At 40.9% G+C, this 19,764-nt stretch overlaps 1 protein-coding gene across 1 annotated transcript in view; it reads left to right on the plus strand.

Annotated features, from left to right (window-relative positions):
* Positions 1-19,764, plus strand: part of PTPN20 (protein tyrosine phosphatase non-receptor type 20) — a 62,439-nt gene that overhangs the window by 30,633 nt on the left and 12,042 nt on the right. Inside the window, exon 7 of the mRNA XM_063127392.1 lies at positions 10,630-10,964. Within this exon, the coding sequence (XP_062983462.1) occupies positions 10,630-10,964 (335 nt within the window). The remainder of the gene's footprint in view (positions 1-10,629; positions 10,965-19,764) is intronic.

Below are 19,764 nucleotides of genomic sequence, written 5' to 3' on the forward strand. Positions count from 1 at the left end.
TTAAAAGCTTTAGGAAAAAGAAAAGTTTTTAGTTGAGCTTTAAAAGCTGTGGTTGAACTTGTAGTTCTCAAATGTTCTGGAAGAGCGTTCCAGGCGTAAGGGGCAGCAGACGAAAATGGACGAAGCCGAGCAAGGGAAGTAGAGGCCCTTGGGCAGGCGAGAAACATGGCATCAGAGGAGCGAAGTAGCATTTAGTCCAAGAGGTTGAATGCAATTAAGACGATGTATCCATTCAGCTTGTGGGGGTTGTTCAGTATGCGATTTGGCATGACAAATTAAGAAATTCCAACACCCTACAGAAAATCGCACCTTTGATTTAAAATATTTTTCTAACTGTTCTATGGAGAAGGTGGTCTATATCATTATCTGTCCTTGTCGTTTAATTTACGTGGGCAAAACTATGAGGAGTGTACGGGCACGAATTATTGAACATCGTTCAAAACTTAGAAATGGGACAACGGAAGCACCGTTAGTTCAACATTTTATTGAGTACCATCATCATTATAACGATTTCCAGTTTTTTGTTATTGACAGAATCTTTCCCCTTCAGTAAAATTATCGTGATTTGAACAAGGAACTTCTCCAAAGGGAAGCTGAATGGATACATCGTCTTAATTGCATTCAACCTCTCGGACTAAATGCTACTTTAGACCTCACAGCTTTCCTCCCTTAGGATGATTTATTAGCCAATTAAACCACATAAACCATACTATAAGATCTGGGAGCGTTTTTGAAAACCCTCTAAAGGACTGAGAGCGGCTTGAGGAAACGAGAATGATATGGTGGTAAGCTTAGATAGTTTTTACAGCATGGCTGTGCATCTTTTACTGAGATTGTGAATTGTTTATAATGATAAATTTTCATTATTTTTTTCTTTAGATAAACCCTGGTGGGTTTCTTTCTATTGTAGCCGTGGCTCCTTCTGTAAACTTAGTGGGTGAGGCCAATATTTTCTGGTTTGTTTGCATTCCATAATAATATGCTATTGCTTATAAATGCTGAGTATGGTGTTTTTGAGTTACGTTTCAGCGTTATACTGAAGAAGAACCCTCGAAACAGCAAAATAGTACCAGACTACTGTTTATATACAAGACGCTTCATGTGAATAGTTCACCTATGTATATTGGATGTTGATACTGCAGGCTTTGTGAAATATTGTTGATGTGCTTGTATTTTGTACATTTGTAAAAGTTCTGAAATATTTATTTATGAAAGCTATTTTGATACCCTTGTGGTTTGAGTGTTATCACTCTTATTATACTGTTGTTGTTTCCAAACCACAGCCTTCTATTTTCCTTGTACTGCTCTAACAGTCAGGAAGTTTTTCCTGATGTCCAGCCGGAAACTGGCTTCCTGTAACTTGAACCAGTTATTCCGTGTCCTGCACTCTGGGAGAATTGAGAAGAGATCCTGGCCCTCCTCTGTGTGACAACCTTTCAAGTATTTGAAGAGTGCTATCATGTCTCCCCTCAATCTTCTCTTCTCCAGGCTAAACATGCCCAGTTCTTTCAGTCTCTCTTCATAGGGCTTTGTTTTCAGACCCCTGATCATCCTGGTATTATTATTATTATTATTAATAATAATAATAATAATAATAATAATAATAATAATAACCACCATGGAAAATTAGAATTAGGGCAGGGGAAGGAACCCACGTTCCACATCTATCTCAAAGTCCCTCCCAGCCACAGCAGCCAATGAACTGCAAGGGGAAGGAGAAGGGACAGGGCGGTATGTTAGCGCTGCGAGTCTTCACAGGTGGAAGGATGCATGAGCTGAAATAGTGCTGAAATAGTGCTTGATACACTGTTGAAACAGAGGCGGATAGGGCAGGGACAACCGCGGGGGGGGGGGGAAGTGGTGTGATGGAGCTCTTTCCAGGGAATTTGAGGTAATGAAATAGTTGGGACAATGACTGTTATTCAGATGGAGGAAATTCAGCTAAACACTGGCTAAAGCCTATTTGAAGTCCTACGCAATTGTTGTGAAATTATACTTGGCTATCACCATTGTGTCAGCGCAATGCTGTCCAGTAGAGTTTTTCTGACTTGTAAGAGCCTGCTGCAAGTTGCGCAGCAAGCAGATTGAGTCCTCTGAAACTTATTATGTAAGTTTTTTGTGGGAAATTTTGTAGATAAAATCAGTGACATCCATTCCAATGTAGCTTCGACTTTAGATACAGTGCAAACACAAGATGACCCTAGAACCTTGCCTGGTTCAAATGGATACATTTCAGTTACTTCAGCCTGAAGATGCAGACAGGATGCTTAGAGTGTGGCTTATAAAGTCTAGCCCAGGTGGGATGACTGGTTGGTTTGCCAACGTTCCTTTGAGGGATAATGTTACCCTGGACCACCTTGAGGGATACAGTTGTGCAGCCCTTCCCAAAGAAATCCACTCTGGACTGTCATGCTAACTAGCAGCCAATAATAAATCTCCTTTTGTGGTGTAAAGCATTAGAGTGGGGGCTTTCAAAAGAAAAGTTTACAAAGTTACTAAAATGTTTTGTTTTAATTGTATTTCTTTATATTTAAACAAACTATGACAAAGAGCTCCATCACACCAGCGATTGATCACACTCTTGCCATGCCTGGTATGCAGTTTTGCAGCATTACCACATGACATTGTCCATGTCCTGCACTCATTTCCCCTCTTCCCCTCCATATTTTGTTTCTTTTTGGAGCAGGGAAAATATGGATTATTTTCCCTCCATGAGAAATGAATGCTCTGCTCCCTCCCTTGTATTGCTGTCATTGCATTCTATCTCACCATCCCATTCTTTGTTGAGGGCGTGTGTCTAAGGGTGGACTTGGTAAAAAAAAGAGGAGGGTGGTGCGGTTCTCCACTCAACCATGAAGGGGGAGGGAGAGAGGTCTCATTTTACCCCTGAGTGACCAGGGGTACATTTTCACCTTAAAAGAAATGTGGAAAATGCCACCTCCTTGCCTGCAGCTTCCTCATTTTTAAAGATAAAGAGATCAAAATTGGCACAGTGATAGCTCCTAAGATAGCTCTGGGCGGTTTAACTTTTTGTTAATCTCTGTTAAGTGTCTTGCCTATTTGCCCTCATGTGAAAAGGGTTTCAGCCTTAGCCTTTGTTTTGTTTCCTCATTTTTAATCACGGACAAATTGCTGCAGTATGGAATGGTTCTCTTCATTGTCGCAGCAAGCCAGGCATGTTTTCCATGTTTATTCCTTCCAACTATCAGCCAGCGTAACAATACATGCCCAAGGAGTACCCACAGTCCTTGTCTGGCTGTTTTGGGGTGTTTCCCTCTGCATTTTATTCAGAAGTAAATCCCACTTCGTTCAGTTGGGATTCCTCTCATGTGAATGTGCATTGGACTGCAGCCTTGCAGTGCAGTAGACTTTTCTGTGAGCAAACATTTCCGTTTTCCAAGGCTGACAGCTCTGGGGCAAACTCCTTATTCACAAAGTACTGCATTTAACTGGAGGGTTGGGGTGGGTGTATGGGGTGGTGGAGGCCACACAGCTTTACTCCCAGCATGGAACCAAGTGTGCTTCTCCAAAGACTTTTTTCACTCCCCCGTCCCCACCACTACTGTTGTTGCTATTGCTCAAAACACCTTCTTCAAGGCTGAGTTTTCCTGGGACTGATTGAAGTTTGGGGTGGCTGTAAAGGATGGGGGTGGCACCTACCTTTTCTCCCCACACAGAGCCATGTGTGTTGGCAACTTACCCTTATAAACCTTACTAAGGTAAGACATCTTTTTTTCAATTTAGTTGATTGTAATGTATTGCTCAAGTGTACTGAGGTTCATTGCAAGGGAGAAAGATGAGGAGAACACTGGAATGAGTCAGCTCCACCTATGGAGCCAAAAAGATTATGCATCTATGAGGTGCATAACCTTTTTGCCTGAAGAGCTGCAATGGGTGTCATTGGGGCCCCTGGAGGTTGCACATGTCCACATGCATCCACGTTTACACACACACACAGAGGAGTGGGAGCTTTAACTTTGCTCAGTCCCAGCGATCCTGGCAAGATCACTGGGCTCGTGAGAAGGCTGATTGGGGTCTCTAGGGGAGGGGGAGCTTTGGCCTCCTTCCCCTCAAAGCGATCCCACTCCACACCTTTGCTTCTACATCACCAGTAGTGGTGCAGATGCAGCCATGATGCCTGCTTCTGGAATGACTGGTGGGGGTAGGAGGCTTTAACTTCCTCCCCCTCCCAGCATCCCAGGCAGGGATGGGGAACTGCATAGCACACAGCCCATAGATTGTGCCTCTTTTTTTTTTTTTTTTAATAATTTTTATTTGTTTTCTACACTATATAAACATACAACATTACAATAGTAATAATAATAAAAAAAAGAAACATCAAACAACTGCTACATACATATTGAATAAATGTTGAGTACATATATGTTGAATAAGTATTACCTATACATTATCATACTACAACATAATCATTCTTAACATAAAAGTGCACCCCCCACCTCGGGATCTATTCCTGAGTCCAAAATCTGATCGTTTCTTTTGCTGGCGGTTTCCCACTTCCCTTAATAAACACAAATATTAGGAACTGTTTCCAGATTCCTTCAAACTCATTTATTTTAGTTACGCCTTTTCTCCACTTAATATTACATGTCAGTTTATCATTAATGGCTATATCCCATACTTCTTTGTACCATTCTTCAATAGAATATTCCCCTTGAATCTTCCAGTTCCTAGCTACCATCAATCGTGCTGCAACTAGCAAACTCGATATCAGCTCTATAGTTTCTTTTCCACACTTTATATCTTCAAATAGTGACAGTAATGCAATCTTTGGTGTTTGTTCTATTTTCATTCCCACTATTTCTTCAATTTCTGAAAACACCATCTTCCATAATCTTTGTACATATTTGCATTGCCACCACATATGTAAATACGTTCCTTTTTCCCCACAACCTCTCCAACAATTTGCTGAATGCTGATCATTTATCTTATTCAATCTAATCGGGGTTAGGTACCACCTCCATAAAATTTTAAAATAGTTCTCCTTTATTCTCACTGATAAACTTCTCAACACTCTTTGTTTCCATAGTCCCTCCCATCTCTGTCGCCCTATTTGTACCTTCAAATCTGACTCCCATACCATTTTCTCTGAGTTCTCTCTAAACTCCTTTTCTAACAATATTTTATATATTTCACTCATTAACCCTTTTAAAACTATACTACCTCCTTTACCTTTTTCCTTATTTATTATTAACTCTTCAAACTTCGTCATCTTTCTACAAACTCTATTATCTTTAATCCACTTTTTATTCCATTGTTCTAATTGCCCATATTCTAACCAAGATAATTTTTTCTCCTTTAACAATTTTTCCATATCCTCTCTTGTTTTTATATCTCTTAACCAATCCTTTAGTTTCATTTTGCTTTTCTCTTTTAATATTTTACATAATCTACCCTTCAGATCCTCTGGGAAATTCTTTAACATTATTATCGGTGCTAAGGGAGAGTTGCTCGGAAGCAGCTTCCCTTTAAATTTACTCCAAATTTCCCATTGAGTCCTCAGGAGTGGATTATCTATACTTCCAACCCACTTTCCCCCTCCATCTTTAAAAAAGACATTGTCCAAGCTCATCTCTACGTTACTTATGGTTTTTTCTTCCATCCAATATAAATCTCCTACTCCTATAATTGCTTCTACAATATGTCTTAATCTATTTGCTGCGTAGTATAATTTTATGTTTGGGAGACCCAATCCACCCTTTTTTTGGCTTAGATACCAATTATTTTTATTCACTCTTGCTCTCTTTTCTCCATTACAATATTTATTAATAATATGTTGCCAACTTTTTATCTCAGTGTCTGATATTTTTATTGGTAACATCCTAAACACAAAATTAATTTTAGCTAATATCTTCATTTTTATTAAGGCTATTCTTCCTAACCAAGATAAATTTAATCTTTTATATTTCTCCAATTTCTCTAATACCTCTTTCTTTAACCTCGTTAAATTCTCCTTTTCAAGATTCTCTAAATTTTTTGTAATTTTAATTCCCAAATATTTAATCTCCTCCTTAACTCTCATTTCTATTCCCTTATGTTCCCATTCCTTTTCTTCCTTCTTAGTATAATTAAACAACATCATCTCTGATTTAGACCAATTTATTCTTAACCCTGTAATTTCTTCAAATTCCCTCAACTGATATTTAATTCTTTCTATTTTTCTTATTAGGTTCTTAATGGTCAATAAAGTATCATCCGCAAACATGTTTAACTTTATTTCCCTTACCTCTCCAATTCCTTCTAACTCTTCATCCTCCCTTAGTGCCTTCGCCAATACTTCCATAACCATTACAAACAGGACCGGCGAGAGTGGACATCCTTGTCTTGTTCCTCTGGCTAGTCGTATCTTTTCAGTGAGTCCATCATTTACCACCACTACAGCTGTATTTTGGGAATATAACTGTTCTATTATGTTTTTAAATTTATTTCCAAATCCCAATTTATCTACTATAATCTTTAATGCCTGCCAGCTCACACAATCAAAGGCCTTAAAAATATCCAATGCCATAATTCCTGCCTTGATATATGATTTTTTTATTACATTTATTACATTTAAAACTCTTCCCACTAGATTATGCATCTGCCTTCCTGACACAAACCCACATTGATCTTCTCCTATGTATTCTGATATAAATTTATTTAACCGTTTAGCCATAATAGATGAAAAAAATTTGGCATCCTGATTTATTAACGAGATAGGTCTGTAAGAATCAGGACTAGTCAGGTCTTTATCTGGTTTTGGAATTAGAATTATCAATGAGTGTTCCCATGATTCAGGTATCTTCTCTCCTAATAATATCCTATTATAAAGTTTCAGTAACTTTGGAACTAAAATTTCTTTGAAGACCTTATAATATTCTGGTCCTAAACCATCTGCTCCCGGTGATTTACCAACTTTTAAATTATCAATGACATCTTCAACTTCTCTTTGAGTTATTACCTTCTCCATTAGCTCTTTATATTCTGGTTTTATTCCATTCTATATAAACCTTCCAATATACTCCTCCACCTTTTCTTGTTGAGTTTCTTTACCCTTATATAGTTCCTGATAAAATTCCTGGAAAATTTTTATTTTATCTTTCATTATATGACAATAATTCCCTCGATTATCCTTCAATGCTTCTATCCCATTCCTCCCTTTTTCTTTTTGTGTGAGTCTGGCAAGCAACCTAGAATTCTTATTACTGTTTTCGAAATATTCCCTTTTCATGTAAATTAAATTCTTTTGAACCTCCTCTATATTTAAATTTTCTAATTGTTTCTTCTTAGCTTGTATTTCTACTAATTTATATTTATTTTTACCTCGCCAATATTCTTCCTCCAGATTTCTAATTTCTATCTCTAACTTTTCCTGCTCTGCACGTTGTTGTCTTTTTAAGCTACACGTCTCTCTAATACAAATTCCTCTTACTACGGCCTTCATGGTGTCCCAAACGACTGACCCAGCTGTTCCTCCTTTTTCATTAATTTCCCATGACTCCGACAATTCCTTCTGAATTTTCTCTACCACTTTATTATATTTCAATATTTTTGTATTCAACTTCCATCTATATGCCTCTTTATAATTCTTCTTGACTGTAAATTCTAAACTTAACAAGGCATGATCAGTTACTTTTATTACCCCCATTTCCATTTTACAAATCTTCGTTGCAAAATCTTTTGAGACAAATATATAATCTATCCTGGAGTATGTATGATGAACTGGGGAAAAATATGAGAATCCAGGCTTAATCCCATTGAGTAAACGCCACGAATCTGAATAATCATTTTCTTTTACTAATTTATTCAATATAGTTATATTATTCCTCTTTTCAACATTAGTGGGATTTGACCTGTCCCATCTATTATCCATAACCATATTAAAGTCCCCAGCTAATATAACATACCCCTCCTTGAATTCTTCTATTTCTTTAAATAACTTTATAAAAAACTCTCTATGTCTTTCATTTGGGGCATACACATTAATTAGCGTATATACCTTTCCTTCAATTTTACCTTTTAACATAAGATATCTGCCATTATCATCCTTTTTTGTTTCTTCTAATATAAACCCACTTTTTTTTTAGATCAAAGTGGCCACTCCATTTTTTTTTTGATGTCCCTAATGACTTTTCATAATAGGCTAACCACTTTAATTTTATCATATTCGAATTCTTGGAGCCTTGGTGTGTTTCTTGGACCATTATAATATCCGATCCTTCTTTATTAAACATTTGTTCTATTCTCCTCCTTTTCACGACTGCCCCCAAACCTTTAACATTGAGTGTTGATACTTTTATCTTTTTATCCATATTCACCCTTTTGAAGTCTCTTCCGATCCCTTGTGCTCTGCAACTCAAATTTACTTACATAAAAACACAAACTCCATACAACAAACCCCCACCCCCTTACCCCAACCCCTTCCCTCCTACCTTCCCCCCTCCCCACCCCCCCACTCTGATCCCCCCCACATCCCCGTGAGTCTAATACTCCAGCCATCTACTTTAAAGGGAGGGGGGAGGCAGTGCTGCGCCTGGCCGGCAAAGTTTCTATGTTTAGCATTTCTATCTGCAATTATCTCAAAATATGATTAACAGTTCTATTACATCCCAGATGTCCCAGCCACATTCCCCCCATCCATTCCAGTCCCACTTGCTTCCCCATACAGACCCAGCCTCTTCAGCAACTCTTTACCTTGATCCAGTAAGGTTACTCTGTGTTCCCCCCTCCCATATGTAAATCTTAAAAAAACAGGATAACCCCACGAATAAGTGATTTTGTTCTTCATTAGTGTTTCAGTTATTGGTTTAATACTACATCTCCAATTTAGTGTGTGTTGAGAGAGATCATTATAAATTTGCACTGCTTTGCCTTTGTACTGCAACTGGGCCATAGATCTCAATTCTTTCATAACTTGCTCTTTTTTGTAATAATTACCAAATTTCACCAAAATGTCTCTAGTCCCTTTGTAGTTTTGCCCCCCCACACGGTGAACTCGATCTAAATCCGATCCATCTATTGGTAGGTCAGGCATCAGCTCTTTGAACCAATTCAGGATGATTTCTCTTAGATCTTCTCCTTGTGTTTGCTTTAGCTGTTTTATTCGAATCGATGATCGACGAGATTGATCCTCCAAGGCTATCAGTCTTAATTCATAATCTTTAAATTTAATATTTGTTGATTTTTCAAAAGCCTCTTGCTTCTTCTGGTTCTAATCAGCTTTTGTCTCCAAATTTTGATATTTTTTGAGTTCTCAGTTGTCTTATCAGTCAGGACACGCATTTGTTGTCTAAAAACATCCATTTGCTGATCCATTTTTTTGAAAATAACAGTGTTGTTTTCTGCAATTGCCGCTTTAATTTCCACTAAAGAAGGTGGCTGACTGCCAATTGCTTTTCCCCCTTCAGCCATGTTTTTTTCTTTTTTTGGCACTGTATCTAAGAAAACTGGGCCTGTATCTTCGTCCTCCTGTTCTCCTTCAGGGACTGGATTTTCCAGGTTGGAGAGATTATGGTTACTTGGGGTTTTTTTGTGTGTATTTAACCTTTTCCACTCCTTCCTAATTCTCCTTTTAATGTTAGACATAGGACACTTCTGGACAGGGCATAAATCTTTAAGTCCAGCTCCCTTTCTTGGCAGTTTATTTATTAGCTTATCTTCTGTGTGTTAAACACTTTTTCTTCTTCTCGGGGGGGGGGAATACATCAGATTCACAACAGCATTCACTAGAGGGGACCAGAACTAGCCATACACAGTCTATCAATGCCACACTTCGCCCCCTCACCGAACGCTGCTATTTCTCCACCACCGCTCACCCCCCCTTCTCGCCAGCCGACGAAAACTACAACAAACTGCTTTCCTCTTTATAAAGCCAGTATTTCAGTCTTTTCCACTTTGAAATAGAAGATAAGAGGTGAGATTCGCTATAAATCAAGTCAGCATCTAACAAAAACAAACTCTCTCTGCTTCACTGCGCCACAGCAGCAGGCAGTTTTACTTTCGTTTTCCACAGATGCTTATAATAACATTCCGTAAGCTCTCACCTTATCTTTTCCAGCTTTTCCAACACTGGCAAGTTAGAGAGTTAGCATTCATAATCCTTTTCCATCATTTGATTAAAGATTTATGCCCATTAAAAAGGAGATAATTGTTTTTCCCGGCTAAGCCGGTTAGAGCATCAGAAGAAACTCGCCGACTCCATGGCTGCCAAGCTCCGCCCCCCATAGATTGTGCCTCTGAGGCCTATGATGAGGCCTTGGCTGTGCCTACCTTGCCCCACCATCTCCAATGGGCACATGTTGCCTCTGTAAAACAGGGCCGAAAATGACTGTGTTTCAGTGTTTCAGACATTTTCATGGAAAGCTAAGGTAGAAATATTATATACATCCACACATGCTCATGCCCTGCTCTTCTGTAGTGCTATTTCCAGGGCAGCTAACAAGTCAGGCAAATGGGTGGCGGGGAGGAACCAGTAACACCACGTATTATCAGATTTACGGAAACACAGGTTCTAAAGCTAAATGATGGTGGTGGTGGTGGTGGGTTGAAAGTATACCTGTGCCAAAATGTCCTAGTGCATGGATTGTTTACAGACTGAGTAGAGGTTTGGTGTCTTTCTCTCTCCTTTTCTAGATGATATAACACGGGTACCACTTGGAGAGATGAAGGGCTACATCAATGCCAGTTACATCCGTGTGCCAGCAGGCAAAGAAGAGCTCTTTTATATCTCTGCTCAGGGTCCTTTGCCTTCCACCACAAATGACTTCTGGCAAATGGTCTGGGAAAACCACTCCAATGTCATTGCCATGATTACAAGAGAAGTGGAGCATGGGATATCCAAATGCCATCGGTACTGGCCTGAGCCGCCCCATAACTCTGTGGATTTAGTTCAGTTTCAGCTGCAACTTGTTAACTACCAGCTCTTGGATTGTTTTGTAATTCGAATGTTAGAAGTAATGAAAAAACAGGTATGGCACACGGATTATACAAGAAACGTGATTTATGCTGTTATCAAGTTTGAGCTCTGAACATAGTTAGAATTAGGTTTTATTTGTTCACTGTGCGCTTACTTTATGTTATTCCCTGATGCCAAATACCTTTGGCCTGAGCCTTCAAAGCATGAAATCATCCCTTTGGTAAAAAGCATTTTGCAAGATGTTCTCAGAACTGTTGCAAAGTCATGTTCTGCTTGGCAACCGTTGATGGGATTGGCCCAGTCAGAAACCACCAAATTCAGCAGCCAGTGTTTGTTTGTTTTTAAAACACTCTGCAAGAGGAAATGCTTTGTTTTGTCTGTCCTGAGCCTACTGCAAGTCAACAGCAGGAAACACGCAGGGTTTTGGGAAAAGGCCATCAACGACAACCCCCTGATCAATGCAGGAATCCTCATTAAAGCACACCTGAAGAGCCCACGACCTCCATAGGTCATTGGTTCCATTCTCATGCTGATCTAACGGTCAGGACGTTATTCCTAGGGGTGTCTTCACGGTGCCAGGTTGGCACTATGTCCCTCAAAAACCCATGCTTTCCCTCCCCCAGGGTGGCATTGGGATTACCCGACACCAAGGAGGTAGTGAGGGGTTTCTGGGCAGCCATCCAGGGACCAGAGCCACCCCCGGCCTCTTCCCGGTGGAAGGTGACCAATTGCAGGTCACTTCCCACTAGGCTGGTGCATCCTCACCTTGTGCGTCCATGTCCTGCACTCTGGGATGATCGAGAAGAGATCTTGGCCCTCCTCTTCAAGTATTTGAGGAGTGCTATCATGTCTCTCCTCAGCCTTCTCTTCTCAAGTCTAAACATGCCCAGTTCTGTCAGTCTCTCCTCATAGGGGTTTGTTCCCAGACCCCTGATCATCTGAACCCCCTCCAGTTTGTTTGCATCCTAGGACTGAGCAAAACCACATATCTTCCATTTTTATTTATTGTAGCACCCCTCCAAAGCTGATTTTATGCACGGGGCAGCCTTAGCAGAGGGAGCTAGCCCAAAGAGACCATTGTGGAATCCTTTGAATCTAAGCTAGAGATGAGATGGCCTTCTTTATGAGCTCCATCACACCAGCGATTTATCACACACTCGCCATGCCTGGTATGCGGTTTTTCAACCCTGTACTCACATGTTGTCGTCCATGTCCGGCACTCATTTTGCCTCTTCCCCTCCATATTTAATTTCCTTTTGCACCTGGGAAAGTCTGGGTTTTTTTCTCCTGCATGCAAAATAAATATGCTCCTCCCTCCTGTGTATTGCTGTCCTTGCATTCAATTGGACCAACTGATTTTTTGTTGGGGAATATCTAGCTGACGAAAGAGGAGGGTGGGGCCGCAGATGAACTCCCTGCGCAGATCACACCAGGTTGCCTGAAGGGCTTGAAGATGGTCCCATAGCCCCACTCCTCAGTTTAGGGGAGCTCTTGCCACCCAGGAGGCAGGTCTGGTGCATGTTGGCTACGCAGTTAAGGAAATAATGAATCAATAAATTTATAACAAAAACAATCTTTTATATATATAAAAAGAATAAAATGTGCAACACTTTTTAGAGGCATACACACAAAGATAATAAGCATACAGACAACAGTCATACAATAATAAAGCTGCTCCACAATGTCTGTGAGTGAAGGCCAAACGCGTTTCGACTTGCGATCTTCAGTGGCCTGATAGCAGAGCTTGTTAAAAACTTCACTTCAGGTACGCTTTTTGGGAAAATATATATACACGGGCTGACTCAGTTGACCCCAAATTCAGGGAATATATAAAGTTGTCACTCCCTATAGCACGGCGAGTGGTGCCTCATAAATCACTGACTGCCCCAACTCCTGTGGATTCGTAACGAGTGGGAGTTGGGGCAGTCAGTGATTTATGAGGCACCACTCGCCATGCTATAGGGAGTGACAACTTTATATATTCCCTGAATTTGGGATCAACTGAGTCAGCCTGTGTATATTTTCTTTTTCCAAAAAAGCGTACCTGAAGTGAAGTTTTTATCAAGCTCTGCTATCAGGCTACTGAAGAAGATCGCAAGTCGAAACGCGTTTGGCCTTCACTCACAGACATTGTGGAGCAGCTTTATTATTGTATTACTGTTGTCTGTATGCTTATTATCTTTGTGGGTATGCCTCTAAAAAGTGTTCCACATTTTATTCTATATATATATATATATATATATATATATATATATATATATATGATTGTTTTTGTTATAAATTCATTGTTTCATTATTTCCTTAACTTTGTAGCCACTCATTGTTTAACTTCTGGTTAAGGTGAGCACCTGTTGTTCATACGTTTCTGGTGCATGTTGATTCATGGCCCCCTCTTGGGCCAAGGATGTCAGCAAGGAAAGGGCATGGAGACCATCAGGCACAGAGAAGCATTCCCACCCCACTCACTTTGCTCGGAAGTCCCATCACTGCAGGGAACAACTCAGCCTCTCTCCTTGCTTGTTCCTTCTTCCTTCCACTTTTTCAGTTGAATTTCACTGTTTTTCTTCTCTCCACCTGTCTCTCCATTTCCGCCCTGCCCACCTTCCCTCCCTCAGTTTTAAAGAGCTCAGTGGGGCTTGCTTACACACACACACACACACACACTTACACACTCCTTGGACAAGCAAACAGGGAACTGAGGAGGGTTGCATTACTTCAAGCTGTACTAGCTGCTGTTGCAAACACGCAGAGGAAAAGCCCCAACTCCTCTCCTCTTCATTCATGTCTCTCCTCCTCATGACTGCTGGAGGGGGGGTGCAGGGAGGGAAATATACAAGCGGTGCCTCCTCAGTCTCGGGGCTGCTGCTCCCCACCCCTTTTTCACTTTACGGCACATCCTGAGCAAGGGCTGAAGCACAGGCCCCCAATGCAGGTTCAAGAAGAATGGTAGTCTGGAATTGCACAGGGAGAGAGAGAGAGAGAGGCTCTATTTGAAAATGACCAGTCCTGGTTTCCTTACTCAAGAAAACAGAACAAAAAGCAAATCATGAAAAATAAAAACAAAGGAACATTACATACATAGGACCATCATCATTTTCTTTTCATCAGATGTACCATTCATTTTTTTAAAAGACTGGGGCGGGAGAGAATTACGCAGAGGTTTCAAGAAAAGTAGACCAAATATCCAGACCAAGGCCTTTATAAGACCTACCAGTAAATCTGTGCCAGCCGAGGGGAGAACCCGCAATGCAAGTATCGTGGGATGTCACCCTAGTCTACATGTCAGGCGCAACGAGCTCAATGAGAGACCCGTCGCATCTGCCTTTTTTTTTTAAAGGAACGGAGTGCACAAACGCTCGTGAGCTAAGTGTTGTTGTTTTTTTTAAAAAAAATTGGATTTCCCCGCTCCCTCTATCCTGTGCCCCATGTGTGGCTCCCGGCTCCACTGCTTTTCTCGCACGGAGCCGAGAAAAACCGTGAAAACGGGCCACATGCTTGCAGTTTCGGACTGAGACCATGGGAAAAAGCAGGCTCAAATGGATAGGCTATATCCCGGGGCCAGGTAGGTTTGATCCCTGCCTGAGCTTGGGATCCCCTGTGTGTCATCTGGATGCACAGGAACGATCCCGGGTATCACCTCGGGATATAGCCTGGTCTAGCAAAGGCCTAAATATCCATGGCATCTATATAACATCCTTTCAAATGTTGATAGGTCCTCAGTCCATTGCATTATGGAAGGTGAACATTTATCCTTCCAACATAATAGTATAAACCTTTTAGCTGTCATAAGGGCTCTGAAAATCCATTTGCTCTGACCATGTGTTAACTTCCAAGAAGCCGGTGGGTAGTTTAGGAGGACATGCACATCGTTCCATATTAAAGATTGTTTCAGTACAAAGTTCATCCTTATTATAACCTACTCCCAGAAGGGTGCAACTACTGGCATTGCCAATACATATGAATTAAAGAAGCATTAGGTGCTTTACATCTCCAACAATTGTGCACGATAGACAATCCTTTATTGAAAAGGCATTGTGGAGTCCAATAAACCTGAAACAATATTTTTTTGCTGAATAAGATGTAGCCTAAGATCCATAGAAGCTTCAGATACAGACATTAGAGCAGCAATCCATTGATCAGGCAAAATAGGACACTCCAATTCTCTATTCCAATCCTGTCTTAAACCATGGGTATCATATTTATTTACTAATACTGTTTATTTATTTATTGCATTTTTATACCACCCAATAGCCGAAGCTCCCCTAAATGCTTAAATGTATGGATCATAGGTTGACATGTCTGTTCAGCTGCTATAAGTGTTTCTAACAATAATGGAGTCTCTGAAGCTGTAAAAGCAGATGAACCAAACTTAGATTCCAGCAAGTGTTGCAATTGCAAGTATTGCCATTCAGCTGTAGTAGGTAAATTATATTTAACATGTAAATCAAAAAATGATAAAAACAAAACAAAACACCAACATCTGGGCCTATTAATTGATCCAAGTAAAAATCATCTTATCCACAAGAACACTTTCTTTCCAGTTCTTAAATCTGGATTTCCTCATAAAGTCAATTTTGCATGAGAGAATGGATCAAACTGTAATTGACATGATACTACCCATCACATCTCTCTAAGTAGCTAAGATTGTAGGAGGGGGGGCTATTTATTGCATTATGTTGAGAACCAAGTTCCATCCATTTGGGAAGGAATCCTAACCATAAGGATTCCAGAACTGACCAGGCTGGCAAATCTAAATGAACTAGAAAAGACCAATACTTAGTACAAGCCAATAGATAGGGCCGATGGTACACAGTGAGGTCTGGAAAACCAAACCTACCTTCTTTAATTGAAAGCTGCATCCATATATATTCCAGGTGTGGAAGAACCCCAGAAAAATGTATGAAAGCATTAAGCTGCTGCTGCTGTTGTTGTTGTTGTTGTTATTTCTTACCTACCTCTCCATTTTGATAAAGGCGGGGAACAACAATAAGTGATAAAATACATAAAACTGAATTAAAACATAATATACATATTTTAAAGGAATAATATGCCTGACATAGACAATTCAAGGTATAATATTTCTCTTAAGTGCATTGACTTTACCCCACAGACTCAACTTTAACGGAACGATATATATATAATCTTGTGCAATCTAACTAATCAACTTATTCAAATTTATTTTAATCAACTGAGATGTATCTTTGGGAATAAGTATTCCTGATAGGTAATAAAATTAGGGCACCATCAAAATTGACCATTAGCCAAAACACTAGGAAATATGCTGTCTCCAATCGGCATCACTTCAGACTTTGACCAAATGATTGAATAACCAGACAGACCACCAAAGGTGTTAATCAATTTCATCAAAGCAGGAATAGATACCTGGAGTTTAGAAATAACCAATAAAAGATCATCAGCATAAGGAATAATTTTAAATTCTAAGTCAGCATGCACAAACTTGTAAATACTACTATTCTGTCTAACTGAACATGCCAGGGGTTCCAAACATACATCAAATATCAATGGGGAAAGTGAACATCTTTGGCCCCATTTAGACAATATGCTAAACCATGCTACTTAACCACAAAATGCATTCCATTAACCATTTTGTGGTTAAGCAGCATGGTTTAGCATGTGGTCTGAATGGGGCCTTTGCCTAGAACCTCACCCAAGCACAAAGAAAGCTGACAACCAGCCATTGGTCATAACTCTTGCTCTTGGGGTCAAATATAAAATTCTAACCCACTTCAAAAATTCCATTGAAAAACCAAAATTTTTCAATATAGCAAGCATAAACTTCCAATAAATTTTATCAAAGGCCTTCTCAGGCCGTTGCTAGATGAGGGTTTAGCCAGGGCTGATACAGATGATGCACAGGGGATCCCGGGGTCAGCCTGGGCTAAAACCTCCCTTGACCCAGGATAACCTGCACCGGTTGTGGCGTGGTATTTCCGTAGCCCCGGGCTGAGCCCGGGGCTGTGGAAGGTCTAGCCGGTTCCGCAGCTTTTCCCGGATATGCGGCCTATGTGGCCAAGGGGGAATCACGGTGGGGAGAGATGGGGGCCAGGGGGGGAAGAGCAGAGCCAGGGTGGGGAGATCACGGCTGTGGGGGATCGGATATTGCAGCTGGGGGGCAGAGGGGGCATCAGACATGGCGAGCGGGGGGCGGGCGGGCGAGCGAGCGAGCAAGCAGGGGGCGGAGGGGGATCGGGCATGGTGAGTGGGGGGCTGGCAGGAGAGTGAGCAAGCAGGGGGTGGGGGCAATTGGACATGGTGAGCGGGGGGGGCGAACGAGCAAGTGGGGGGCAGGGGGATCGGACATAGTGGGGGTGGGGGGCATCAGACATTGTGGGGGGAATCAGGGGCAGGGGGAGCAGGGAACACTTTTTTTAAAGACCTACCTTGTCGTTGGTGCGCTTTTGTGCACATGGCCCCTTTAAGTTTTTTTTAAAAATGGCCGATGCAATGGGGCTTTCCCTTACCCTGTCACGTGTCATGTGTAGACTGGGGCAATGGCCCACACTAGCTGCAATGTGGGCTCACCCCTACTCCCCACAGGATTAACAGGTAGGTCTTAGGGTGACCAACTGTCAGGATTTCCCCGGATTTGTCCTGGTTTTTGTTCTTTCCATGATGTCAGGGGGGATTTTCTATAATTTTCAATAATGTCCTGGAATGACACACCTTCCTCTTTAAGGCTGCCATTAGCATAGCAGGAGGGAATGACATGCTTTCTTGAGGCACATCATTCCCCCACCCTGAGCTCCAATTGAGGTCTTAAAGGGGAAAGTGGGTCGTTCGTGGACATTATAGAAAAGGCCCCAATTGGAGTGGATGGTGGTGGTGCAGAATGAAATCCTTTCCCCTCCTCCACTCCAATCGGGTTCTTTAAGGTGGCGGGGGAATAACGTACTTTCTGCAGGACTCAGAAAGCTACTTCCCCACACACACACTAGGTGTCCTCTTTTTTGGTTTCCCAGATATGGTCACCCTAGTACTATGACTGTTGTGGTTGTTTATTATGTTATAAAAAATAAAGAAATGGTTTTATATAAGTGTAAGTTCCTTTTTTAGTATTTAGTATATTATTATAGTAGTTGTGTGCCTTTGCTACTCATTGGTTGCTATCATTTACTTTTTGTGAACCGCCCAGAGAGCTTCGGCTGTTGGGCAGTATAAAAATTTAATAAGTAAATAAATGTGACCGAGGCCACGCCCCCTTGGGGGCCAGACATGTTGAGTTGGCACCGCCTTGGGGGTGGGCATGTTGGGGTGGCCACGCCTCCTGAGGGCGGCCATTTTGTCCTCCTTTTTGGTTTCCAAAATATGGTCACCCTAGTAGGTCTAGCAAGGCCCTCAGTGTCCAAGGAGACTCTGTTTAAAGCTAACAGATCCACAACTAAACTCAAATTATTGCCTCCTGTCTGTTTTTAATAAATCTCACTTGATCTGGTCTGACCAATGTTGTAATCACTTGTTGCAGTCTATCAGCTAAAATTGCCATTAATGTTTTAATATCAACATTTATTAGCAAGATCAGTGAGTAATTAGCACAGTTAGTATGCTCCTTGCCATTTAAATGGCTCCTTGCCATTTAAGCAACATTTAGTGATGAAGAAGGTGAAACCACATCAAATATATATTTATAAATTTGATAAAAGTTTTGGAGGTAGAAAAGTAGAAAATGTTTTATACCACTCAATTGGGAACCCATCTGGACCTGGGGATTTCCTATTGTTCATACTCATAATTGCTTTTGTAATCTCCTTGAGTCTTATAGGAGGTGTAAGGTGTTGCCTTTGCAAGGAATCTTAGCAAGGGAACTTCATCTGAGCAAAAAAAAAGTATTCATATCCTGCTCCGATATCTCTCTACCCTTACTATACAACTCTGTATAAAACCTTAACCATTGTAAGTTTATATCCATGGGAGAAGTGTGTATTGTACTATTCTCATCTTTAATGGCAGAAATGACATTTCAATGATTTTGACGTTTAAGACGATGTGCCAAAATTTTACCGGGACATTCCCCATTTTCCTGGTATGTATGTCACAAGCAAGTTAAGGCAAATTCTGCCTGTTAAGAAAGAATATTATTTAGCTCACATTTAACTTTTTGCAACTCCTGATAGAGTTGTGCTAATGGGGAACTGGCAAACTGTTTTATGAGTAATTTCAGCCTCTTATTTAAAAGCATCTGTTCCTCTGTTCTAAGTTTTTTTTTCTTTTCTTATGTGAAGCATAGGCAATGATTCAGCCTTTAATAAAGGCTTTGGTGGCCTCCCATTCCATGGTGCAGGAACCCCCAGCACCCTTGTTGGTATTAAAATATTCAGACAGTTCAGCAGAGATCTGAGAGTTAAACACCTCAACATTTAAAAGAGAAACATTAAAATGCCAAAGACCAGAAGCCCTTGGGAAGTCTGAGAACTGTAACTCCAAGCATACTGGGGCATGGTCTGAAATTACAAATGTATCTAGCCTGCAAGCCTTTATTGCTGCAGAAAAGAAGTAGAAACCAAGAAATAATCTAATCAGAAACAGTTATGATGTACTGGTGAAATGCAAGTGTACTCTCTATCATCAGGGTACAATATTCTCCAAACATCAATCTAACCAAGTTCATCCATATAGGCCTGAAGCATATGTTCACCACCATTTGGGTCTTAGGGGCAGATGTGTTTCTATCAAGTGAGAGATCTAAGATCTCATTAAAATCCCCTCCTCGTCACAATCGCCTCCTCTTTGGCACGAGATCACCGGCTTCTGCGTGAGAGGTTTCTGCATGAGATCACCAGCCGGGGAAAGAAATGTGAGATGGCCTCCTTCTCGGCGCCATCATCTCAGCAATT

Source organism: Elgaria multicarinata, chromosome 5 (assembly GCF_023053635.1).
Source record: "Elgaria multicarinata webbii isolate HBS135686 ecotype San Diego chromosome 5, rElgMul1.1.pri, whole genome shotgun sequence".
NCBI lineage: Eukaryota > Metazoa > Chordata > Lepidosauria > Squamata > Anguidae > Elgaria > Elgaria multicarinata.